The sequence below is a fragment of the Phascolarctos cinereus genome, unplaced genomic scaffold (assembly GCF_003287225.1).
Source record: "Phascolarctos cinereus isolate Bilbo 61053 unplaced genomic scaffold, phaCin_HiC Scaffold_4;HRSCAF=312, whole genome shotgun sequence".
In the NCBI taxonomy this organism is placed as follows: domain Eukaryota; kingdom Metazoa; phylum Chordata; class Mammalia; order Diprotodontia; family Phascolarctidae; genus Phascolarctos; species Phascolarctos cinereus.
In genome coordinates, this window is record NW_027555847.1 from 693,896,740 (window position 1) to 693,922,955 (window position 26,216).

General features: G+C 49.5%; 1 protein-coding gene across 1 annotated transcript in view; it reads left to right on the forward strand.

Annotated features, from left to right (window-relative positions):
- The first annotated feature begins 490 nt into the window (after positions 1–490).
- Positions 491–26,216, forward strand: part of DHX37 (DEAH-box helicase 37) — a 37,512-nt gene continuing 11,786 nt past the window's right edge. The window contains 16 exon segments of the mRNA XM_021004352.2: positions 491–667; positions 670–694; positions 3,196–3,365; positions 4,240–4,352; positions 5,965–6,307; positions 9,904–10,052; positions 13,316–13,405; positions 14,390–14,486; positions 16,469–16,582; positions 19,453–19,554; positions 20,080–20,194; positions 20,963–21,058; positions 21,314–21,387; positions 22,801–22,945; positions 24,481–24,557; positions 25,532–25,764. Coding sequence (XP_020860011.1) covers positions 593–667; positions 670–694; positions 3,196–3,365; positions 4,240–4,352; positions 5,965–6,307; positions 9,904–10,052; positions 13,316–13,405; positions 14,390–14,486; positions 16,469–16,582; positions 19,453–19,554; positions 20,080–20,194; positions 20,963–21,058; positions 21,314–21,387; positions 22,801–22,945; positions 24,481–24,557; positions 25,532–25,764 — 2,018 coding nt within the window. The 5' untranslated portion in view covers positions 491–592.

The following is a 26,216-nucleotide window of genomic DNA, read 5'->3' on the forward strand; positions in this document are numbered from 1 at the left end:
TAGCAAACCACTCCAGTATCTTTGGCAGGAAAACTTCAAATGGGATCATGAAGAGTCGGACAGGACTGAAACTATAGAAAAACAACAACTATGTGCCAGGCATTGTGCCTGCCCTCAAGGAGCTTACAATCTAATGGGGGCTACAACACGTAAACAAATGTATAAAAGCAAGTAGGAAGTAATCAGGAGAGGGAAGGCAGAGAAATGAAGAGGAGTTGGGGAAGGCTCCACCAAAGGCCCCCAGTGCGCTGCTTCCCCCTCCATCACCGGCCGGGGCGCATTCTTGTGTCCACTTTGCAGAACCAAAGCTAGGGAGAATCCCTTTTTCACAACCCTCAGGTTCCCGTTCCCGTCCCCGCCCAGCACCTTTCGCGCTCCTCCCTTCCCTCCCTTCTCGTCAGTTTCCACCCCGCCCCATCGAGTTCAGGCACCGCCCTTTCCCCCGCCCCTTCCGTCTCCCCCTCCCGGCGGCTCTCGCGAGATCATCAGGCGGAAGTCTCGTGCGCTCCGGGGCTAGTGCCGCCGCACGTGCGTGGTCTCTGCGGTTGGTGCCGCCTCCGCTGCCGGGGCTCCGGGTGTGAGAGCCGGCGTCATGGGGAAGCTGCGGCGGCGCCACAACGTCAAAGGGCGGCAGCAGCCGCCGCCGGGGCCCGAGCCTGAGCGGCCGGCGTCCAGGTGCAGCTGGAGCTGGACGGTAAGGGCTCCCTGCGTGGGCCTTCCCTTCTCCGAACCTCGGGTTTTTCCTCCGTAAGTGGGAGCTGCGTTCTCGGAGTGCCTGCTCGTCTCGTGGCCTCAGTTTACTCATCTGTGAAATGGGCACAAAGAAGCTTCCTTCTCTAAATGTCTTCTCCTCTCTGAGTCTTGGTTTACTCAATCATGATTAAGGTTAGGTAAAAAAAGTGAGTCAAAGAATGGCCTGTTTAACTAGCAGCAGCTCACTCATGAAATGGGCATAAAAGAGCTGTGTTCCCTAAGTACCTTCCCCTCTCTGAGCCTCGATTTACTTCTCTGTAAAACGGGCATAGAGGAGCTTCTGTCTCTTCAGTTCTTTCTCTTTTCTGGGCCTCAGTTTACTGATCTGCAAAATGGAGTTAAGGATTCCGTGTTCCCTAAGTCTCATCATTTCTCTGGACCTCAGTTTACTCATCTATGAGGTGGGGATGTAGATAATTTGCCATCTCTCTTGCTTCATTGGGTTGACTGTGTGGAAAATGTTTTGTCTCTTGAAGCCTTAGAGAAATGGGAGGGGTGAGTGAGGACTGTCATTATTATCATTAGCTCCGTGTGACCCTGGACCAGTCACCTCTCTTTGAGCCAGCTTGACATCCTAGTGACCACTTAGATATTTATGTGGCTTTGGGCTGTAGGTTTAATCAGATCTGTCAAAGCAGCTCCTAGAATCACAGATTCTCGGAGTTGGAGGAGACCCTGGCATCTTAGAGGTCATCTATCCAGCCCTGACATTTTACAGATGAGGAAACTGAGGCCAGAGAGGTGGGGCTCACCTTTGTGGAGTCACAAAGCCGGTAAGTGTCAGAGGCCAGATTTTAACTCAGCTCTGTCAGGCCCAAGTTATCCACTGCATTACCCACATAAATACACAAAAGTACCTATTAGTGTGGTGTGTGTGTGTGTGTGTGTGTGTGTGTGTGTGTGTGTGTGTGTGTGTGTGTGTGTGTGTGTGTGTGTGTGTGTGTGTGTGTCTGACTCTCCGTGACTCCATCTGGGGTTTTCTCAGCAAAGATACTGGAGTGGTTTGCCATTTCCCTCTCTAGCTCATTGGACAGATCAGGAAACTGAGGCAAACTGGGGGAAGTAACTTGCCCAGGGTCACACAACTAGTAAGCTTCTGAGGCTGGATTTGAACTCAGGTCTTCCTGACTCCAGGCCCAGCACTCTATCCCCTGAGCTGCTGTGTATATAAATGCACACATACAATATATGTGAGCGTATGTGTGTGTATACATATATACACACACATTTGCATGCATTGCGTAATATATGTAGCTTCATATATAGGTATATATACATACACGCACATATGTATACATACGTACACACACATCTTCATATACACACATATTTAGGTTCAGAAATAAAATCATACAGGGATGGGACAGAGAGATGTATTTAGATAACCATTTGAGTAGAAAAACTGGGATTTTAGGTGTGTGGTGCTGAGTTAAAATCTGGCTTCTGACACTTACTGGTTTTGTGACTCTGGGCACATCACTTAACTTCTGCCTACCTCAGTGTCTTCTGATATAAAATGGGGATAATAGCACCTGCCTCCCAGAATTGTGAGGATCAAATCAGATATTTGTGAAGGGCTTTGCAAACCTTAAGGCACTGTGTCAAGTGCTAATTGTTGTTGTTGTTATTATTATAAAAATGAATGAGGTGCACTAGTGATCTCTAAGGTCACTGTCATGCAACAGAAATATATTAAGCGCCTACTGTGTGCCATGCTAAGTGCTGGCTTCTACAAAAAGAAGCAAAAGACAGCCCCCTGCCCTCAAGCAGCTCTCAGTCTAATGGTGATGCTCATACTTGCCCTGAGAGGCTGCTGTCCTAGAGATGCAGCTGCCTCTTATCACTGGCTTCCTACTTGCTGCAGCTCTTCTGTCCTTCCCAGGGTCCTCTCCACCGTGACCTGCCTTAGGAATTCTCCACTTAGAGCTGGATTTTACGGATGATGGAGGGGCCCAAGGGTAGCTGGGTAGGAGGCATCAGAGGAGGGATTTGAGCAGTGGCTGCTTGAGGCCTCCTCTCAAGGTGACGTGGAACCAGTAATGGCCCCTGGAGCGAGCCCAGCCCTTCAGCCAGTCCCAAGTCCACCTGAGTACATGGTATCTCCGAGCCCGTCTCCTCTTCTTTTCCAGAAGAGTAGCACGAGCTACTCTATCTGAGCCTTTGCCAAAATCTAGGTCAACCCCGGCTCCAGTGTTCCCTTGGTCTCTCCGCCTAATCAGTTGTCCCATCAAAACAAGGAAATAAGATTGTCCTAGTCTGATTGGATAATTGGTTTTCTCATATAAAATCCTTCCCAATATTCACATCTTTGCCATCTGCGTGCTTGGGCTCCCGGGGCAACACCAGACTTTGGCCCTTCCCATTCTGTGCCCGTCCCCGCTGGCCAGGTGGATCCTGAGGCCTTTGTGGGCTTGGAGGATTCAGGCATGGGTGTCCTTCCAGACAGGGACTTGTGGAAAGGAGTGGATGAGAGCAACGCACTTGTCCTGCCGGGACGGAAAGAGAAGAAGAAGAAGGCTGCACCCACTTCCAAGAAGGAGAAGAAGCCCCTGACCAAAAAGGAGAAGAAGCTCCTACAGAAAGTGTTGGAGCAAAAGAAAAAAAAGAGCCAGGTATTTCTCTCTCTCCCCCACTCCCCCAGCTGCCACCTTTAGGGGTGGGGCATCTTTGTGCAGCTCCAAGAATGGGGGCGAGGTGGGCGCCGAGGCCCCTCCAGCCGTGGCCCTACGCAGTCCTTGGAAGTGCTGTAGCAATGGTGGTTGTGGTGGCAGTTTTCATGGCATTCATGTAGAATGGTGCGGGGACAAGTCACTATCCTGCTATGATTCTTTTAATAGTTTATGTTCTGTAGACTGATGCCTAAGGGTATAGAGTAATGGCTTTTCTTAATTGAATGAAAGTATAAAATTGTAATTGAATGAAAAGATAGAAGCCCGTCTTCTGTAGGCTCACTGCCAGCATCTTCTTGACAAGCAGCCGGCAGAATGAGAGGGACCATATTTATTCATCGTTGTATCCCCAATACCTAGCAGGGTGGTTCCCTGTCCTTGGTAGGTGATGAATAAGTCTTTGGGGGAATAAATGAATCAAATGGTCCAGTGAATGAATGAATGAACGAACAAATACTTCCCAAGCTAATGAGTATGAGGCCCTGTTCATGAGCTTGCTCTTGCCTAGGCCTGGCTGTGGTTACCCTGACGTGAGGTCTTGCCTCTGGGAGAAGGTCTGGTGGCTGGCTGCCTGAGCCTCTTCTCCCTGGGGCTGGGGGCTACTAATTCCCCAAAGCCATCTCCCCAGACAGCCTGGGCCCTTATGCCCAGCCGCCTTGCATACCCATCTAGAAGGAGAATCATCCCCAGGCCTGGCTCTCCTGCTTTGTTAGACTGTTTCCCTGACCATCTCTCTGAAGTTTTGCTCTGACATCCTGAGAAAGGACAGTAGCCCTACATGGTTGACCTCCTCATTTCTCTCCCGCCTTTCCTCCAGCGAGCCGAATTACTGCAGAAACTGAGTGAAGTCCAGGCTTCTGAGGCAGAAATGCGGCTTCTGTATACCACCTCCAAACTGGGGACTGGCGAGCGAATGTACTGCAGCAAAAGGTGAGGTATCCTCTGGCCTGGGCCTCCCCCTCCCATTGGGAGGGCCCCTTTGAGGCCACAGTGTGGGATGGCATGCCAATGGCCAGGCTGTAGCTCACCTGGTTGACTTTGTTTGCCGATGCTCAAAGGGAATTGTGTTGGGAAACGCGTGTATATCTGTGATTGTGTGTTTATAGGCAAGTGTATGTATTGGAAATGTATGGATGGATAGTTGTATCACCATACACACACACATATACATATGTGTGTGTACATACATACATACACACACATATATGTAATTACATTTTCCTGCAAATCTGAGAAAAGCTTCAGGGCTGATGAAAAGAATGCTGGTCTTGGACTCAGGAGAGATTGGGTTTGAGTTCTGCCAGTGGCCCTTACTAACTGTGTGACCCTAGGAAAGCCGCTTCATCTTTTATCTTCTCACGAGCCTCAGTTTCCTCATTATGGGTCATCTTTATCTTGTTTCCTTAAGGTTTACAAAGCACTTTCCTTGTGTTCCTTCCTTTTGAATCTCACAACAACCTTGTGAGTAGGTGCTCTGCATTTTACAGAGGAGGAGAGGCCCAGTACCTGCCGCAAATTAGGAGCTTAATAAATGTCTGTTGATTAGAAAGGCCACGGGACTTAGTAGCATTTTTGTAGTGCTTTCAAGCTTACAAAGTGCTTCACAAGTATTTCATTTGATCCTCACAATAATCCCACGTGTCCTGTTTTACAGTTGAGGAAACTGAAGCAAACAGAGGTGAAGTGGTTTACACAGCTAGTAAGTGTCAGAAGCTGGATTTGAACTCAGGTCTTCCTGGCTTCAGGCCCAGTGCTCTCACCACTGTGCCACCAGCTGCCTTGTCCAGAGTGACACAGAGAGCCTGAAGCAGGATTCAGGCCAGTGTTTCCTGACTCCCAGCCTGACACTTTACCCAGCATTACTACCTGTTGTCGGGCAATAATCCATGTCAGTTATTTTTATAAAATAGTAATAATTTACTTTGATCATTACTAATGATATGAATACAATGAATAATTTTATTATTAAGAATAACTGTAACCTTTTCTTAACTTCTGCATAAATGGTGTTTCTGGGGACAAATGTGTATGCCCTGTTGAGATGTTAGCGGTGGGCAAGAAGAAATAAAAGGAGGCTGAAGAGATTTGCCATCCAGGCAGCACAGCCTGTAGTGGAGAGGTCCAGGAAGACCTGGGTTCAGTGGTGCCTCAGACGTTTGCCAGTGGGGTGACTCCCAGACACGTCACTTAATCTCTCTCAGCCTCAGTTTCCTCATCTGTAAGACGAGGGTTGGCCTTGAGCTTTGGGCTCCCTGCCAGCTCTGAATCTAATGTCCTGTGATCCCATGCCCTGTGCCTTGTGTGTTGGGGGGGGTGTTGGCCTAGGGTACATGGAGGAGGAATGGGGGGGAGGGATGTTTTGGTGGTAGTCCTGGTCACGTAACTGCAGGGCCAGTCACTGACTCCCGTACTAGAGAATCCCAGTATATTGACCACACAGCTAGTATTGTCCAAGGCAAGATTCGAATTCAGTTCTTTCTGACTCCCAAGCCTACCTGGGTCTGTTGCTTGATCCCTGTGATTTATCTGCTTGCCCCTCCAGGAAGGCAGAAGAGACTGGACCTGGGGCTCTGGAGAAGATTAGTAGCCTCAGTGGTGCTCACAGAAAAAGACGAAGGCCGCCGTTAGAAGAGGAGGCTGAGTCCTCCAGCGAGGCTGAGACAGGGAGCGAGGCCGAGGGCTCAGAAGCCCCGGCACCAACTGGAGTTGGTGCAGAGGCGGAGATGCCGGCGGCCATGAAGCCTGCCGAGCCCCTCACTGAAGACAAGAGCTCTCCCTCCGGCCGCCAACCGGCCCCCGCACTGGCACCTCCTCCCCCCGCCCGCCAAGCGCTGTCGGTAAAGCCGGCCATCTTCGTCCCGGTGGACCGGTCTGCCGAGATCCAGGTTGGTCTCTGCTCGTTCCTGGCTTCTGCTCTGAAATGAATGCAGTGGATTAGATGACCTGGAAGGTCATTATCAAGCTAGTGCTCCGATGCTGCTTGGAAACCATCTTGGTGACGGTTATGGTGCTGGTTCATGTGGCGCTTGAAGGTTTGCAAAGCCCTTCACAGGTTATCTCTTCTGATCTTCACAGCCACTCTGCAGAGTAGGGGCTGTTGGTCTTCTTTCACAGATGGGGAAACTGAGGCTGAAGCCTTGCCCCAGCAGCTGTAAGTGTCCCAGGCAGGATTCAAACTCAAGTCTTTGTGACTCCCAGGTTCAGCTGGCTTTCCACCATATTTATTAAAGGCTTACATGTAGACCCTTAATAAATGACTGTTGACCAGACTTGGATGGAATTGGATCGAGAGTGATCAGAGCTAGTCTATTCCAAGAGAACGTGCCTTCATGGGGAAAGGAGAGGAGCTGTGCTCTGCTGTCTAGAAATAAGAAAGCAGAGGTGCATTTAGATCACTTTGTGGCCAAGTCTGGATTCTTCCCATGAGTCCTTGGCTTTGTCAGTTCCCCAGAATCCACAGCCCTTTACACTGGCCATCTCATCTCTTTTTTTCCTTCTGGTGTTACCCCATGATGTGGGTCCCCCAGTACTTTGTTATCACTATTTTATGCCAAAGCGGTAGGCTCAGAGATGAGGTGATCTATTCATAGTCACTGGGCTGACGAGTGTCACAGCAGGATCCTGGAGCCCCAGAATTTCACTTATGGACGAGACCTAGGTAGATGGATGATATAGATGCACACACACAGCCATTGGAGAGACTCAGTCTTGGAAGACCAATCTGTATCTTAAATGACAGAAGTTCAGATGATTGAAGAAAGCTGTCATGTTCCCCCTGAGCCTTCTCTCCTCCATATTAACATCCCAAATACCTTCAGACCTTACATGGCCTAAACGACGTCCCCTTTGCTATACTGGTTGCCCTCGTTGGGACGCTACAGTTTATCAATGTCCAATGGAGTGCCCAGAGCTGAGTACAGTACTCTAGATGCGGTTTGACCATGTAAAGTGAAAATGGACCACCACCTCCTAGAAACTGGGGCCCTCTTTTTTTTTTTATCATGGATTTTAATAGTCAAAACGATGCAATTTCGTGCGTACATACACATTAACACTGCAGCCTCTCTAAAGAAAGTGCTAAGGGAGATAAAAAGTTGAGAAATACCCAGGTAAGCAATCTTCCAGGAACTGGAGTGCTGGACTAATATTTTTGTCTTTTGACCTCAACCCCATCAGCCTCCATTTTTTTTCTTTTCTTAATAATTGCACTGATCTTTTTCCACTGTCAATCAAGCTTTGCATTGTCATTTGTTTCTTTCAAACATCTGGTTTTCCGACCTTCTGACACATCTTGATGCCATACTAGAATGCATCTTCAGGCAGAGCTTCTTTGTTCATATGCTCACCATGCTCTTCCATCGACCCAGCGGTCTCTTCTTGTCACCCTGGTCCGTTTTGCTGTAGTCCACCGCCTCATCACCCTTTCCAGGCAGCAGAACCAGCAGACTTTCACTGATGGACTTCATCGACTCCTTGGCAGATCCAGGCCCTTTGTCAGTGTCGGTGGGCTTATCATCCACCGTGGGCTTCTGTGTTGCTGCTTCTCCTCCTCTCTTTCCTGATCCCTGCTTCTTTCTCGGTCTTGCTCTTAGCCCCATTCTCCTTCTCTTTTCCATTCTTGGTCTCGGTCCCAATCTTGCTGCATTCATGAGATTGTTCCTGTTCTTTTCCCCTTGGAATCTTAGTTGTTGATGGCACCTCTTAATTGATGTACCCTAAGAATCTAATGAGATAAAATTTAGTGGGAATACCCACTGGTGGGTCTATTATAGAGGAATGGGTTGAATTTTTTTTAACTTTTCAAAAAATATATATTTTTTGTGTTAAATATTTGCCAATTACACAAATTTTTTTTAAGGCAATTGGGGTTAAGTGACTTGCCCAGGGTCACACAGCTAGTAAGTGTCAAGTGTTTGGTCTGAGGCTGGATTTGAACTCAGATCCTCCTGACTTTAGGGTGGTGCTCTATCCACTGCGCCACCTAGCTGCCCTCACAAAAAAATTTTTAACATTCATTTTTTAAAAGTTTGATTTCCAGATTCCATGTTCCAAATTCCAAATGCCTGTTCATATCCTTTGACTTTTTTATCCATTGGGCAGTGATTCATATTTTTATAAATTTAGCTCTGTTCCCTATAGATTTGAAAAGTCAGGCCTTTATCAGAGAAACTTTCTGTAAATATTTCCCCCCATTTTCCTACTTTCCTTCTGATTTAGGCTACATTGGTTTTGTTTGTGCAAAACCCTTTTAATTTCAAGGAATCAAAATTACCATTTTACTTCATGTGATCCTCTCAATCTCTTGTTTGGTTATAAACTCTTCTCTTATTCATAAATTTGACAGGTAAATTTTTCCCTGCTCCCCTAATTTACTTATGATATCATCCTTTAACATCCAAATCATTTACCAGAATGGGTTGAATTTGAATTAGATGGATGACCAGGTTCCCTCCAGTTCTGAAATTCCGTTTTCTCTCCAACTAGTCATTGAGGTGACCAGTAATAGAAATACCAAGGCCTATGTCTGGGAGTTCCTAGAGGAGTGGCTAATAGTCTTGCTTCATTTTTAGGGGAAAAAATTGTGATATTCTGCAAAATAAGTAAAGAAAGAAAATAAATAATATTTTTGCAAAATAGATTTTACTTTCTCGTTTACATCTGTAATTTCAGAACAACTCTGTCTTGGTTTCTGATTGATCTTTAGCTATAGCTTCCAACACTGTATCCCTAAGGTCAAAGAAGGTAGAGGTCATCTATGCCAACACCCTCATTTATATATGAGGAAACTGGACTTCAGGGGAAGTGAATGACAGAGGCAGGATTTTAACTCAGGTCCTCTGGTTCCAAAGCCAGTACCATGCTTCCTGCTTACCCTGTCTGCCAGTGGCATCCCTGTTTACAGATTAAAGCGTCCTTTCTCAACGCAAAAGATTGCCCTTTGATTTGTCTGCTTTACAAACTCAGATTCAGCAATCTGGTGTGTCTTGCTTTTCTTAAAGTGGGGGCCTGCCTTTACTGTTTAGGTCCTGGTTTGGGAAACTTCAGTTGGGGTGGGATGTTTTCAGAGGCCTTATCTCTGATGTTGGCATATTATGCGCCCTTGCTCAGGAGAAGAACCCGAGAGAGCCAGTGTAGTATAAGAGCAGAGTAGGAGACAGTGTGGCTCAGTGGGTAGGCAAGTGAATGTGGAGTCAGGAAAATTTTAGATAATGAAGGACTGTGTGACCCTGGGAATGTCACCTAATTTCTCTGGGCCCCAGTTTCCTCATCTGTCAAATGAGGGGATTTGCCCCATTGGCTTCTAGAGTTCTCTCTGGTATAAATATATGATCCTATGACATTCATGTGCCTTGGTTTTGTCATCTTCAAAGTGGGGGTGGGAGGGGGTAGACCTAGTGGCCTCTGAGAACCCTTCCAGCTCTGAATCAGTGCTTCTGAAGCCCCGTGAGTCTAGATTTTGATGCTATTGTTTCTTTTTTAGGAAGCCCGGCTCAAGCTCCCCATTCTTTCAGAAGAGCAAGTGATCATGGAGGCTGTTGCTGAGAACCCCACTGTCATCGTATGTGGGGAGACAGGGAGTGGCAAGACTACTCAGGTGCCCCAGTTTCTGTATGAAGCTGGCTATAGCAGGTGTGTGCCAGATGACACTCTCCCAGGGCATCCCCTGCCCTAGCTTCTCAGGTTCCAACATGACCATTAGAAGTATTCCCAGAGCTGGATTCTCCCTTTTGAAGTCTTTCCTTCGTTGTAGACACATTTGCACAAAGAGGATTTGCTCCTGGGTGGGACCCAGGGATCCCAGCTTCCTGGGTCCTTGCTACGGAGGGTTTAGTGGGTAAGGCTTAAGGTGTGGGGAGAAGGGAACCATGGCAGAGGTAGCTGCTTGATGCCCACTCCAGAGAAAGTTGGGTCTGGGCAGCCTCAGCATCACACCATCTTCCCAGGCCTCCTGGCATGGAGGGGCATCGGGTTCTCAAGGGCTGGGTCAATGGATGGTTGGCTCTGGTAGATTCCACCTAGCTAAAGAGACTTAGAGGACAGGCCTAGCCCTGCAATAAAGGTCGCCTTGCCAAGTTCAGAGAGGCTCACCTCCAAAGGAGGCTTCCCCAGGATGAAGTTTTCTGGCTCCCCCAAGCTTACGAAGACTCTTTACCAGGGCATAGACAGGTTAGGGTAACCTGTGTCTGTGCAAGGAGGGCTCCTATAGTTCATTGGAGGTTTCAAAGAAGCAAAATTGTCGTAAGTTCTCTGGAATTTGTGCCCTGACTCAGAAATGGTATGTTGGGGGGGAGAGGAGATTAGCACTTCATAATTGTTATCATTTGATCCTCACAACAACCCTGGGAGGTAGGTGCAATTATTATATCCCTGTTTTAAATGTGGATAAACTGAGGCAGACAGAAGAAAAGTGGCTTTCCCAGGGTTACCCAGCTAGTAAGTGTCTAAGGCTGGATTTGAACTCGGGTCTTTCTGACTCTAGGCCTAGCGCTCTCTGCACAGTGGCGCCACCAGCCGTCTCAGCTAGTTCTGAGCTGCTGCATAATGAGGGGCAGCTGTAGCTCCCATCAGAAAGTAGGCTTCGTGAGGACAGGAGCTCTTGCCTTTCTTTGTATCTCTGTTGCTTAGCATGGTGTGAGATTCATAAATGAATGTTGTAGCACGATCAGACAAATTGAAAGAATCTGATATAACAAACGTCTAGGTTTTACATAACTTTTTCTTGTTCTTTGTTTTCACATCCCCTTTATTTCCCTCCATATTTCTCTCCTCTAATTATGGGGGTTTTTTTTAGAGCCATTTTTTTACAGGTACTTGGAGGGGTTTGGGAGAGAGCTCAAGCAAGTCACTGCTTTTTCAATTGTTTTATTTTAAAAGGGGAAGGCAAAATAGTTCTGCAGAACCAAACCAATATATCACAAAATCTGACATTATATGCAGTGTTCCACACCCATGGTCCCTCACTTCTGCAAAGAAGGAGGGCAGGGATCTTTTCATATTCCTTTGGGAGGCCAACCTCGGCCAATAGAAGGAGCTGCTGTGTACAAAGTACTACTCTAGGTGCTGGGGATACAGAAACAAAAAGAAAACGGGCCCTAGTGACCAGATAAGGAAATCCATATGAATTTGTGGAAGTTGAGATCGTTAACTACTGGGGATCGGGTGGAGGCTTCCCAGAGGAGGTATCACCTAAGCAGAGCTTGAAGGAAGGCTTCTGAGAGGCAGAGGTGAGACGTGACAGCATTCCGGGCATGGAAAATGTTCAGAAGGCTGGTAGAGCAGGCTGGACCCAGGGAGCGAGGGGCTTGAAAGAAGCCACATCCCTTCCTGTGTTTAGAAAGTCAGCTACTTTGTGAGTCTCAGCTGGGTCCCAAAATAGTGATTATCAGAAGCATCTGTGTTTCTGTTTTCCACTGAGAAATTCTTATAACTGCTTTAGGCCAGTCCTAGCACGGCATGGTGGAAAGAATGCTGAATTTCCAGTCACAAGTCCTGCATTTGAATCCTGGCTCTGCCACCTACTTAACCTGTGTGACCTTGGGTGTCAGCTAACCTCTCTGGGCCTCACTGTCCTCATCTTGGGAATGAGGGAGGCTGGATTCAGTGACCTCTAAGGTTTCTTTTTTTTTCCCCTAAGGTTTCTTAATGGAAATGTATGATTTATATTATATGAACATTATATATGATATGCTCAAAATATGTCATCCTGTGTAACAGCTCCTTGAGGTATATTGGCATTTATATGCCTCAGCCATCTGCCCAGGAGAAAAGCCATTCATGTTGTATTCCATTCAGTGAACATTTATTAAGTGCCTATTTAGGAGGCACCATAGGGGACTCTGGGGCCACAAAAACCATATGGGAACAGTCCCTGGCCTCCCCTTCTAATTCTTTAAGCCATAATGGCTTCTACGAAATCCCTGTTTGGGGCAGAGTGTCAGGAGTTCTCCTCAGACCTGGTGATTGGGTAAATGAGGTTTCTGGGAATTTCTTCTTGGAAAAGCACTTAGGAAAAAAAAAGCACTTAGGTTATTAATGTCCAACCAGAGTTTCATGCTCACTTGGTCATGGTGCTAGGTTGATTCTTGGTTGTGGCATCCTTTCCTGACAGAGTCTGGATCTAGCTGAGGAATAAGGACGTACGCTTTTGAGACAGAGGTAAGCCCCTGGTTTCCATACACTCAGTGTATTATGGTTTGCTTTCTCTCTGGTTGTCATGGAGTACTGTCTTCAAGCAGAATGTAAGCTTCTTGAGGGCAAAGAGATGTTTTAGTTTTTGTCTTTGTATTCCTAGCACCTAGCTCAGTGCTTGGCACACAGTAGGCACTTAATAATTGCATCTTGGAATGAATCGAATGGAGCAAATACTTCTGTGTTCCTTTTTCCCAGTGGGTCACTTAGGCCGTGGCTTTTTTACACAATCTCCTCTAGATTATCTGCACTGATGAGAGAGAATAGGGCCTGGATCATCTGTCTGTAAATGCATCCTTCTTTTGTTCAACGTCTTGTCTCTCAATTCTTGGGTCTCGCTTTGTTGGGCTGATGATAAACCAGGTCTCCATTCTGTAGTCATGTGCCAGTCTGGGGAGGGGAGAAGAGGGCTGCATGAGTATACATTGACTCCTCTACCAGAATGTAAGCTCTTTGAGGACAGGGACCGTGTCGTTTTTGTTTCTGTATCCCAGTGCCTGGCATGTAGTCGGCACTGGGTAAATGCTTGTTTCTTGATTGATTGGGAGGCAAAGAAAGCCCTCCTGGGGTCTCTCATTTGCCCTAGCTATGCCGCGTGTGGATAGTGGAGATGGCTATGTGTTGTATCATTTGTGGGACACTCGCTGTGTTTGCTGAAGAGGAGCCACCAGCCTAGAACTAATTCTTTCCCTTTCTCTGAGCAGCGATGGCCTCATCGGGATCACTGAGCCTCGCCGAGTGGCCGCCCTGGCCATGTCCCAGCGGGTGGCCAAGGAGATGAGCCTTTCCCAAAGGTGAGAGGGAAAGCTCGGGTCCTTCCTGGCCTTGCAGGAGCAGTGGGGTCGGGGCTGAGCACTAGGGGGAAGGAGACCAGAACTTGGTTCCTTTGTATCCCTTTTCTATCATGACAGAAGTTAGGAAGCTGTCTGTAGTTCAAGGCCTGACCAAGTGCACGTCTCTGGGCTCAACACTTGGCTAGGCCCCTGGCAGGAGTCACAGAATTCCATAGTCCAGCCTGTAGCGTGCCAGGATGCCCCAGCAAGTAATTTAGCAGCCAGGAAAGCTGCATTAACTGAGGCATAACAGCTTGGAACGAGGAGGCAGTAGTCTCACCAGGCACTCAAGCCACATTGCTAGGATGGCGTCCAGATCTGGGTCCACAGTTTAGAAAAGGCTTTGTGGAGCAGTTGTGCCTCTAGAGAAGAACAACCAGATGGTGAAGGGCCAGGGGCGTTTGGCCAAGAGAAGGGAAGGAGGCAGGATGGGAAGGTGGAGGGCGGAGGTGGCTAAGGGCTGTCATGTGACAGACTGCATGAGCCATGAGGCCAGGGGAGCGGAGTCCACTTCCGAGTTTCAGAATTGCCTGGGTCCTTAGAGCCCGTCTGTCCAGGTGAAGCCCGGAATGAGAATCCCCATCACAGCACATCCACTGAGCGGTGCTTCAGCCTCTGCCTGAAGATGCCCAGCAGGCAGGGAGCCTGTTCTGCCTGGGGCGGCACCTGCCCTCAAAGGGTGGACAGTCTGTTGGGGGAGGTATGGGACAGGCAGGCCTGAAGCTAGGGAAAATGACAGAACAATGTGGAAGTGAGAAAAGCAGCCGGGATTGGTAGGCAGTGACCTAGGGCTTCTGGGAGAGGATTTTTGAGCGGGGCTTGGGGGAGCTGAAGAGCTCTGGCGTCAGGGTCTGAGGGGCTCAGGGCACCCCTCCCCCTGAACTCTGGCTGTTTCTTTGCCCCGTGGGATGTGCTGCGTAGTGAGTTCGAGTGTTTCCCACACAGGGTGGTTTCCTACCAAATCCGATACGAAGGCAGTGTGACAGAGGACACCCAAATCAAGTTCATGACAGACGGAGTCTTGCTCCGAGAGATCCAGAAGGTAGGCCTCTCACCATCCATTCCGACTCCTGGCTGAGTGATCATTCACATTTCTGCTTTGAGGCTCACAGAGTTCTTTCCTGGTATACATGTTGTCTCCTCCCAGTGGAACATAAGCTTCCTGAGGGCAGGGGATGTTGGGGGCTTTTGTCTTTGTGCTGTCTGTGCCAAAAGCAGTGCTCAGCACACATTAGGCATTTAATAAATGCTTGTTAAATTGAATTGTTGAAATTCTAAGGGGAGAGCTCTGTGTGGGGAGGGGGAATTGCTTGGGGGTGGGGGGATATTGTACCCAAGGAGGTGCTTCTTGGTTGCTGCCCATGGGAATTCTGTCTTTCAGAAAGAAGGTGTTGCTGTGTGACCCTGGGCAAGTCACATAACCTTGATTGACTCACCAAACCCCCCCCAAAAAAAAACAGAAAGAAGGTGTTAACTCTTCTCACTTTAGGTGGAGTGTGGTTTTTTTTTGGGGGGGGGTTCATGAATGACCAGCAGCTCCTAGCATGGTTGTATGGGTACAGAGTTCTTTGACATAGAATTATTCCTGGGTTCTAGAGCCCAGGTTTGGTTTGGAGGCATGAATGTGTGCTTGGCTGAGATCCTGGTTGCCTCCTCCATTCTGAGCACCAGATTCCGGCCGTGGACGTCTTGCCATATATTGAAGGCTGTTGCCTGCCATCAGTATCCAGCCCTGCAACCCTTGTACTGTTCTTCATCCTGGCCTTAACGTGAACCACCAGGGGGCATAGCGGGAAGGTCAGGAGCCCCAGGGTTCAAACCCCACTGCTGGCCCTTACAGTACTAGCTGTGTGATGCTGAGCAAATCACTTGACCTCTCTCTGAGCCCCAGTTTCCTCATCTGTAAAATGGGCACATTGATGTCCGTATTACCGACTTCCCACGATTGTGAAAGCTCAGATGAGGCGTTGGATAGAAAACACTTCAAAAATTTCAGAGCACTGTAGAAATGGTCATGCTTTTAAGTCAGTATTATTATCAGTATTATTAATATCAGGTACAGTGGTGTGGGGGGGAGACAGACCACCTGTTCTCATGGTCCTCCGAGGACAGCTCTATCTAACTCTGGGTCCTCAGCAGAGCAGGAGGCCTCAGCTTCGCCCCATGGGCATTTCACCCCAGCGGAAAGGTGGGATGGATTTCAATTTCACAAGACGAAGAGGCTGGCCCGGAGGCCTGTGTTTGAGCCCATCAGTACTGTACAAAATGGGAAGGAGCCTTTCTGCTCCACATGTAGGTCACGGACTCATGGGAAAGGACCAGAGAGGCCTTCGTGTCCAGTCCCCTCATTTTATGGAGGAAGAAACGGAGGCACAGAGGTTCCTTGCCCAGGGTCACACGGCTGCTGTTGGAGGTGGAAGTTGAACCCAGGGCAGAATGTGTGCGATGATCCCCCTTTGAGAAGGTGCTGTTCTCATTTCAAATGTTTATTATCAATTTATTGTGAAATCAAATTTTATTTCAGTAAATTTTAGTCCTCACACTTTATAGTTTGGATGAAGCAGTTACTGTGCATGCAGCACTGGGCATGTTTGTTGTTGTTCAGACATTCAGTTGTGTCCGATTCTTCGTGACGCCGAACACGCCAATACTGTCCATAGGGTTTTCTTGGCAAAGACCCTGGAGTGGGTGGCCATTTCCTTCTCCAGGGGATTAAGGCAAACAGAGGTCAGGTGACTTGCCCAGGGTCACACGGCTAGTACGTGTCTGAGGCCAGATTTGAACTCGGGTCTTCCTGACTCTAGGCCCTGTGCTCTATCCATGGACCCACCTGCCTCCAGCCTGACACATAGATGGTGGTTAATAAATGCTTGTTGCTTGACTGATCGATCAGTGATCAGCCAGGTATGGCGCAGTGGCTCATCACTGAACTGGGAAGATGGCGTCAGGGCCAGTGGGAGGAGGGCCTCCCTGCCCACAGAGCTCATGCTCCCTTGAATGTTTTGTCTTCCATTTCTCCTGTAGGACTTCTTACTTTCCAAGTACAAAGTGGTCATCATCGATGAGGCCCATGAGAGAAGCGTCTACACGGACATTCTGATTGGCCTCTTGTCGAGGATCGTGTCTCTTCGGGCAAAGGTATGAGCGCCAGGACAGGGCAGGGGAGGAGAAGCTGCTGCTCCTAGCGCCTCTCCTCCCGGGGCTTTCTGAGGGCCTCCTTCCTACAGTAAGAGGCAGGCATTCAGGTGATGCTTCAGAGCTCACCCAGCGCTTTACTTTCAGCATCCAGGTTTGGTTTGGCTTTTCTTTATCTGATAAGCAGCATGCATTGCACAGTGAATAGAGAGTAGGCCTCAGAGTTAGGAAGACCTAGGTTCATGTGCTGCATCTGGCCCGCCCAGGCTGCGTGACCCTGGACACTGAGCCTTCAGTCGTAGGTCACGGGATCTGCGATTTGGAGCTGGGAAACCGTGGGGGCCATCAGGTTCCCCTCCCTCATTTTATGGAGGAAACAGGCCCAGTGGTTTAAGTGACATGCTGGTGTCTGACGCCGGATTTGAACTCAGGTTTGTTTGGTTTTTTTACTCCAAGCCCAGCACCACTCTGTGTGTTATGCTGGACTGCCATTCTAGCTCCAGAAGCTGTAAGGGACCTTATTTTACAGAAGAGAAAACTGAGGCCCAATGAGTATTTGAGGCAGAACCCAGGTCTACTGACTCCAGAACAGTTTTGGTTTTTTTTTTTTGGTTTTGGTTTTTGCTAGGCAGTGGGGTTAAGTGACTTGCCCAGGGTCATACAGCTAGTAAGTGCTATGTGTCTGAGGCTGGATCTGAACTCAGGTCCTCCCGAATCCAGGGCCGGTGCTCTATCCACTGCTCCACCTAGCTGCCCCTCCAGAACAGTTTTTTAAAAGAATCATCAGTGGCTTTGGTCCTTCACAGCAGTCATTGCTTGGTATCAGGTGTCTGTCCTCCTGCTGCCCCCATCCCCCATTCAGATCTTTCTTTGTGACAAAGAAAAACAGTTTAAACACAAGCAGCAGTGTTTGCAGCCTTCTTCTCCTGTAGACCCCCCCTGCCCACACCCAAGAGGATGGAAGCATTGCAGTTAAGAGCCATGTTTATTAAAAACCTAGCAGTCATCAATAGAAAATGTACAAACAGAGAAAATAAGAAACAAAGTCCCCGAAAACCATCACTGTAAAGTATTTACAGTTGGCCAAAAGTGGGGGAAAGGTAGCCTTTCCCTGGCTCATGAGATTTGGTTTTGGTTTTCCGTTTCTCGGTGAAGATGACATACTTACACGTGGAGAACACATGGCCACGTTTTTCAGTCACTGTCCCCATGTTGGTGTTTGCTCCCCTGCTTTCTCTTGACTCCTCATTCTGCGTCTGTTGGATTCAGCCAGCCCTTCTCGAGGGCCCCTGTGGGCAGAGCCCTGCATTGGGTCCTCTGGGGGGATGGTCTTTCATTGCCCCCTCCTGACTCGATGGTTAGCTGGAGGTGGACGATGGCTTCCCCCCACACATTCAGAGTCCTTTGTTCAGGGTGTGAGTTTCTGATTCCAGCACTAGGCAGGAATGCCTGGTCCTGAACCAGTGGAGCCTCGCAGTTGCTTGTAAGGAAGCCATTTGTCTCGGGCCTGGCAGGATTTCCCCTCGTTCCCCTCTTGACTCCTTTGCAGTGCACGGAAGCCTGAGAAAGCAAGGGCCGCTGGCCAGTGGAGGAAAGCCCTTTGTAGACTTGCTGCCTCCTTGCTTTATAAGCTTTATGAAGAAGATAGAAAACTGTGTTCTAGCCAGCTCCTCCACAGCCACAGCGGAGGGTGGGATCCCTGTGGGGATTTGGGAATATCTGCATTTCTTAAACCATTTCTAGAGGAGTGAACTAAAAGCAGCTATTGAGCACTTACTGTATGCCAGGCTCTGGGCTAGGGATACAAATACAGAAGCAAAAACAGCCCCTGCCCTCAAGAAGCTTACCGCATTTTTAAACTAGAGATTTTCGTTTGTATGTTTTCTTTTCGTATTGACTAGTTCTCCTCTTGGGTCCCTTCCCCAAAGAGCCATTCCTTATCACAGATCATTTTTTGAGAGAGAGAGAGAGAAATTCAGCAAAGCCAAACAGCTCGTCAAGGAGCTGACGTTATATGCAGTGTTCACATCTGGGAGTGGGGGCTGCCCCTGTGCGAGGGAGCGGCGGGAAGAGTCTGCGCGCGTATCTCCTTCTTGAGGCCCCCCGGCCTTCACTTTGCATCAGTTCAAATACGTCTTCCAACACTTCTCTGTATTCCTAAGGAGTTTACATTCTAATGGGTGCAGCCAACCCCTAGAGGAAAATGGTGGCTGCTGGGTAGGGACGGGGTCTTTCTGTTTGGGAAGCCACAGGGGCATTCCTTCCATTTTACTCCTAGAATGGGACAGTGGGATGGGAGAGGAAGGCTTGAGGAACGTGACAGCTGGTTGCCAGGAAAGAATCCTGCCAGGGAAGAGAGTGCAGCCTGGCTGAGTGTGAATTAGAGCTCCATGAAGTCCTCCCTAATCAGGAGGGTGGGCCCCAGAGATCTCCAGAGAGCTGGAGGGGTGTGGTCTCTGGTCTAGGTGGCAAGACTGGCTGCCTATCCAAGAGACAGCTGCTGAGTAAAGGCTGGTGGTTGGAACAAAGCTGAACCTCTTGGTTGTCTGTTCCTAGAATCCTGGGTTCAAGTCTTGTTACTGGTGCATACTGGCCCTGTGTCTCTGGGAAAGTGACTTCACCTCTCTGTGCTAAGGCTATAAATTGTAGAGGAAATGGCAACCTTCATTGGCAGAGAGTTTCCTCATCTAGACTTGCTCACCTCAGTGAAGTCACTGGTCCAACCCTCATTTGCCTTCCATGGACCCATAAACATTTGCTGACTGTACATTGAGGACCAGCTTCCCAAAGCCTGACCAGGCCCCCCTTACTCACTCATTCGCGTGCCCCGGTGCTAGCCCCAGTGTGACTGTGGTGGGTCTGTGTCTCTGCAGAAGCAGCAGCCCCTGAAACTGCTCATCATGTCAGCCACACTCCGCGTGGAGGACTTCACCCAGAACTCCCGGCTCTTCTCAGTGCCTCCCCCTGTTGTAAAGGTAAGCCTCCTCCTCTGTGTCAATATTCGTGGTGGGCCCTGCTCTGGGGGGGAGGGACAGGAGGGGCCTGTCCTGGACAGGGAGGAAGCGGGGGAGGGCCTGAGGTTGGAGCCCCTGGAACATTCCATTCTGACCATCCAGGAAAAACTGGGGTTTGTTTGCATTTGATATGGCTGAGCCTGGGCAAGATGCTTAGGCCCAACCTCTCTGGGCCTCAGTTTCTTCATCTGTAAAATGAGGGAGTTTACCTTGATGACCTTTAGGGTCCTTTCAGCTCATAAATCCGTGTTCCCATGACCTTTCCTTGGTAGTAAGTTGAAAGGCCAGAGAAACATGCGTTACAATCCGCACTGCTGTCTGGAGAGGGCGGGGACCTCAGAGCTTGCCTGCTCTGCCATGTGCAAGGATCCTTGCCAAGTGGCCACGCGGCTTCTACTGGGAGACCTCCAGTATTGGGGGACCTTCTGACACTGCCCGGCCACGTGGGTCTGTGGCCTCACAACGCCTGCTGGTTGTTGTTGTTAGGTGGACGCCAGGCAGTTCCCCGTGACCGTACACTTTAACAAGAGGACGCCGCTCCATGACTATAGTGGCGAGTGCTTCCGGAAAGTTTGTAAGATCCACCGAATGTTACCTCCAGGTGAGGCAGCCAGCCCTTGCTTTCAGCCTGCACAGTCGTCTTCATTTCTTTTGAAGCTGCTGCAGTACTAGAGAAGGGTTGGGAAGGCCGGTTTTGTCGCTGGGTAGCTCTGTGACTACAGACACATCACTCACCCTCAGTTCCTTGAAGCACAAAGTGCCTTTCCCTGCACCTCACTTTTCTCTGCTGTAAAAGGGGGATGAGGGCGCACACCCTACGTGCTCTGTTAGATTCTCAGAACCTTAAGGGTCTTCTCAACCGATCTGTACCTGAGTAAGAATTCCCTTCTAGAAGACTTCTGGGAGGGCAGCGAGGTGGCACAGTGGATAGAGCACTGACCTTGGAGTCAGGAGGACCTGAGTTCAATCCAGTCTCAGGCATTTACTAGCTGTGTGACCCTGGGCAAGTCACTTAACCTCAGTTACCTCAAAAAAAAAAAGAAAAAAAGAGACCTCTAGTGAGGGGGAGTCCCGACCTCTGCTTTGGGGCAGCGCTGCTGTGCCAGGCTTAGATTTACGTTGGTGACTCTTCCCTCCATGGCTCCTAGTTACGTCCTCTTTGACCAAACAGTCCATTTAATCCCTCTTAAGGGGGAGGCCATTCAGATACGTGAGCTGTCCCGTTCCCCCCATCCCTGAATGTTCTCTCCAGCCATGAAACGGAAGGGGTAAAAGCTCTTGGGAAAGGACCTTGCCTGGCACCAGCTGAGCTTGTGTCTTATGGCCTCACGACTTTGAGATCATCAGCTCCTGGTCCTCTTTCCCCCAGGAGGTATTTTGGTGTTCCTGACGGGACAGGCCGAGGTGCACTCGCTCTGCCGAAGACTCCGGAGGGCCTTCCCATGCCTTAGAGGCAGTGCCAGAGGTACACCAGCTGCCGGGATGCCTGGGCTCATTAAGTGAGCTAAGGGATGGGAGGAGAGAGCAGCTCTGCCTCGGGTGCCCTTCGGATCATTGGTGTGGGCTCCAGTGGACACTGGGGCACAAGGCATTTGTTCCCAGCTTGTGCCGGGGGGCTGGGGGGGGGGAACAGGGGGTAGGGGAAGGGCATGGAAGTCTACCTAGCTCATTGAGGAACGTGCTAAGAAATCCACCTCAGGTTCACTTTTTTTTTTTAAAGGAACAGAAGTAAAGGTGGATTCCGTAGAAGAGATGAGAAAATTCAAGAAGTCCCGAGGCAAGAAGGGCCCTGTGGTATGTTGGCAGCTCTGGAGGCAGTCAGGGTGGGACCTGGGCTGTGCCTCCTTGGAGTCCCCACTCTCCGCCTCGAGGTTGTCTGGAGGCCCCTTCCCCAGGCACCGCTTCTCTGTGCCCTTGGCCTGCCCATGCAGCCTCAGGGGGGAGACCTTTCTCCAATGTGAAAAGCAAGACCTGTCCTGGGACTTTGTGCTGAGCCTTGGGCAGGAGCCTCGGCCTTTCCTTGGCCTAGACTTAACTGAGATGTGCCCTGGGGCTGCTCGTGTAACTCCGGGCCCCTGAAGCCAAAGTACCATGTCTAGCTCTTTCTCCTTGCTGCTTATACCTTCTGGATGGGCCCCTTCTCCAGCTTCATTCCATTCAGTTCATTTCACCAAACAACATGGTCCAGTAGAAGAAGCTCAGACTCTGTATGTGGAGGGTCCCGTGTTCAGCTCCCACCCCTGACACTTAATACCTTTGTAACCTTGTTTGAATCACTTAATCTTTGTGGGCCTCAGTTTCCTCTTCTGTAAAATGAGGGGAGGTTATCCTAGAATCCCTAGATGGCCCCTGGGGCTCCCGCTCCAGATCTCTGATTCTCTAGACGGCCTACTATGTGTTAGGCACTGGAAATTCAGAGACACAACTGAAGTAGGCCTCGTTTTCAAGGAGCTTCCATCCTGCTTGGTGGGGGTAGGGATGAGCACACACACAAACTCTGTGTCCTGCATCTGCCCCCATCCATAACCCTGGACAGGCTCCTTTCCTAATCTCCTGCCTGGATTTGCCCTTAAAGCCCCATTCCCAGGTGAATCAGATTGAAATGCTTTAAAAACTTATAAAGCATTTATGAGCCTGTTCCCTTTTAGAACAGGTCAGTGAACATCCCTAGCATGGAAGAAGGGCCTTTGGGAAGGCAGGTCTCCCTCCTCACTAAGGACCAGACTTCCCGGATCCTGCAGTGCTGGGGACCTCCCCTGAGTGGAAGGCTAGCTGAAGAGCGGCCCAGTGTCCCTGACCACGCAGAACAGTAGGCGCCACCGTGCTGAGCACTAACACAGAAGACATAAATACTTAATATGTGGAGAGGCACCTTGGGTCTGCCAGCTGTGAGAGCTGCCCTCTGAGGCCTGTGCTGGAGACAAGAAAGCAGTCTGGGCTTCCCTTAAGTGGCTAGCTCATGGTTAAGTAGGGGCTCAGGCCACCAGGGCACGTAGCTTTAAGGGCACGTAAGAAGTTAGCCAGACTTCCCATTATCTGCCCAGAAGGAAGAGGCCTTCTCTTTCTAATGCCCTGGTGGCCTGATCTAACTGAGAGTTACCATTTGCTTCAGTTATTTCACAGCGTTATTCTGAGGAGGGCCCATAAGCTTCATCAGGCAGACAGGCCTCCTTCAGCAAGTCGTATTGATCTCTCTTTTCCTCTTAGGCGCTGCCCAGAATCGATCTGGATAATTACTCAGTATTGCCCGTGGATGAAGGGGACGAGGACAGGGAGTCAGAGATGGATGAGGAAGAGGAAGCTGTGGGATCCGATCTCGACCTAGACCTGGGAGATGGGGAAGCTGAAGAAGGTTGGCGTGGCCAGGGTTTTCTCTCTGAAATCACCCACAGCAGTAATCCTCCTCTGCCCCTGAGATGGGCTTCTCTTGGCTTCCACAGTGAACTGGTTTTTATCCTGCTCCCTGTTTCTTTCTATGGTGTGGTGGCTAGAGCTCCAGACTCCTGCTCAGGAGGGAGCTGGGTTTGAGCCCCACTGCAGATATCCGAGCTGTGTGACCTTAGGCAAATGACACAGCTTCTCTGAGTGTCCGTTTTCTCATCAGTAAAATGGAGGCAGTGGCACCCTTCCTCCCAGGCTCATTTTTAGGATGGCATGAGATAAGGTCCACAAAGTACTTTGTAAACCTTTGCGCTATGCCAGTGCTGTATCACAGCTATCACTGTGGTGTAGTAGCTAGAGCCCCTGGCCCTGGACTCAGGAGAATCCGAGTTCAAATCCCGCCTCAGTTGCTTATTACATGAATGGTCCTGGCTAAGTCACCTAAGTCATTTAACCTCTCCATGCCTCAGTTTCCCTCATCTATAAAATGGGGATAATAATAGACCTACTACTGTTGTGAGGATCCAGTGTGGTAACGTTTGTGAAGCGCTTTGCAAAACCTGTGTATCTATCTGTATCTATATCTAGCTACATCTGTCCCTATCTCTATGTCTATATGTACACACACACACACACACACACGCACACACACACACACATGCACACGCGCACGCACACACACACATACACACACATACACGCACACACGCACATATATATAAAAAATATGAATACTGGCTGTTGTTATTATGGCATCCAGTTAGAGCTTTTCATCCTTCTTCCCTCAATGCCACTTTTAGATTAACCATCCAGAACTCTGTTGCTCTTAATGCCAGGTTGTCATGCACACTGATTGCCTGGCACAGAGCAGAGAGAACCCTGGTCCCTCTCCTCGTCCTTGCCCTCGAGGCATTGAGAGGCTGGGGCCACCTCCCTGGCCCATGTGAATGGACCTGTGGAGAACAGAGCTGGAAACCCAAGCTTCCTCATTGTGGACACGTCCCTGAGCAAAGAACATTCCATTCTATTAAAATTAAGGGCTTTTCCATTTTTGGACGTGTGGTTTGTTTCCACCGGGGTTCAAGCCCCAACTCAGACACTTTCTGTCTGTGTGATTCTGAGCGAGCTGCTTAATTCCTCCTACCCTCAATTCCCTCATCTGTAAAATGGGGATAATAAGCATATGCCTCACAGGGTTGTTGTGGAGGTTAACTTAAATATCATTTGGAAGCACTTTGCAAAACTAAGGGTGTGTATGCTGGCTGTTAGAATATTCATCTGCATGATTCCACTGGCAGCTAACTAATAATAATGCTACTAGTCTTAACAGTAATTAACATTAGCATTCATAATTAATGCTAATAAATAATATTCTTAATCATAATTATAATTCATGTTAATATTAATAACAGTAGTCTTAAGTGTGTTGTCGCTGGGACCCTGACCCTGAGGCTTGTTGGGGGTTCCCTGCCGACCTGACCTCAGCCCCTTTGTTTTCTGTAACAGATGAGAAGCCGGATGCCTCCCTCCCCCTTCATGTCCTCCCGCTGTATTCACTGCTAGCTCCAGAGAAGCAAGCCCAGGTAAGCCTGGAGGTGTACACGAGCCAGGGCTGGCAGCTCTGAGGACTGCTCACTTCCTCCTGGTGGCCACTCCTGGGACTGCAGTGAGCCAAGGGCCAGGAGCCTCTCACTTTGCCCTCTGGAACCTGGGCAAGGGGTGCCCTTCCCCAAGACTTGGTGTTTGGCAGAAGTTAAGCCACGTGCTGTATCTTGGCAACATGGGGTCTGTTTTTAGGGCTGGAACATGCTCATCCCTTTGCTCCTGGAGACAGGGGAGGGCTAGCCAAGCTGTGGAGGTCCCTGCCATCATCTTCTGTGAGCACGGCCAGTGTGGGAATCACGTGTTTGTTACAAGGGCTTTGTTTTTGGAGAGGAAGAGGTCAGAGCCAGAGCAGAGAGCAGACAGCCACAAAGTGGAGTGGGCTGCGCTGGCCAGGTGGTGCGTTCTCCCTAGTTGGAGGTCATCAAACAGCCAGCCAGTCAGGATGCACTTATTAAATGTGCCAGGCACAGCCTGAGTGCTACATACAAAAAAGTCAAAAGGCAGTCCCTGCCCTCAAGAAGCTCGAAGTCTACTGGGGGAGACCACTGTGGACAAACCAGATACAACCAGGATAGACTGGAAAAGGTCTCAGAGGAAAGTCAGAGGCACTGAGGAGTTGGGAAAGGAGATAGGGCTTTAGTTGAGCTCGAAGCAGCCAGGCTGGGCTGTCCTTGGAGTCTCTTTGGGTGCGGGTCAGAGTAGACAGCTGATGAGGGCCTGTGAAGTTCTGTAGTCTGGGATAGTACCAGTGTGACCTTAGGAAGATCCATCCTCTGAGCCTTATTTTCTAGAAAGTGTGGGTTTTGCATTTGATGCTCTGTTAGGTTCCTTCCAGCCCTGCAGTGCTGTGGCCTGAAGTAAATTCCCACTTGGAGCATGCTGGGATCCAGCTGAGCCTCCTGACGTGGAGGTCCCATTCATACTGACAGGGCTTTGCTTTTCCCTGACTTAGGTGTTCAGATCTCCCCCGGAGGGATGCAGACTGTGTGTGGTAGCCACCAATGTGGCTGAGACGTCCCTGACCATCCCTGGCATCAAATACGTTGTCGACTGCGGGAAAGTCAAGAAGAGGTTTTATGACAAAGTGACCGGTGTGTCCTCTTTCCGGGTAACATGGGTGTCACAGGCATCGGCCGATCAGCGAGCAGGGAGAGCCGGGAGGACGGAGCCAGGCCACTGCTACAGGTAGGCAGGGACTTGGCAGCAAGGCTGCGGGAGAGCAGCCGGCCAGAACTGGACAGTGGGGAAAGGGGACTGAGAGGGGCAGCAGGAGATGGCAGAGAACCCCAAGGACCTGGGTTCAAATCCTGCTTCTGTCACTGTCCAGCTGTGTGACCTTGGAGAAGTCACCTAAACCCCAGGCCTCTCGGTTTGTGAAATGAAGAGTTTGGACTCAAGGTCTTCTAAGGTCCTTCTCAGCCCCAGATTTAGACTCTTTGAGTTGTCCCCAGGGATCTCCTCATAGCACTTCACTCTTCGTCTGGCTTAGCTAACCGTGATATAGTGCATTAAGGCTCTATGAAGGAGTTGCTGATAGTGGCCCCATTTTGTAGATGGGGCAGCTGAGGCAGACACAGAGATCAAGGTCCCACAGCAAACAAGTGGCTCAGATGGCATTGGAACCCAGGGTTGACTCC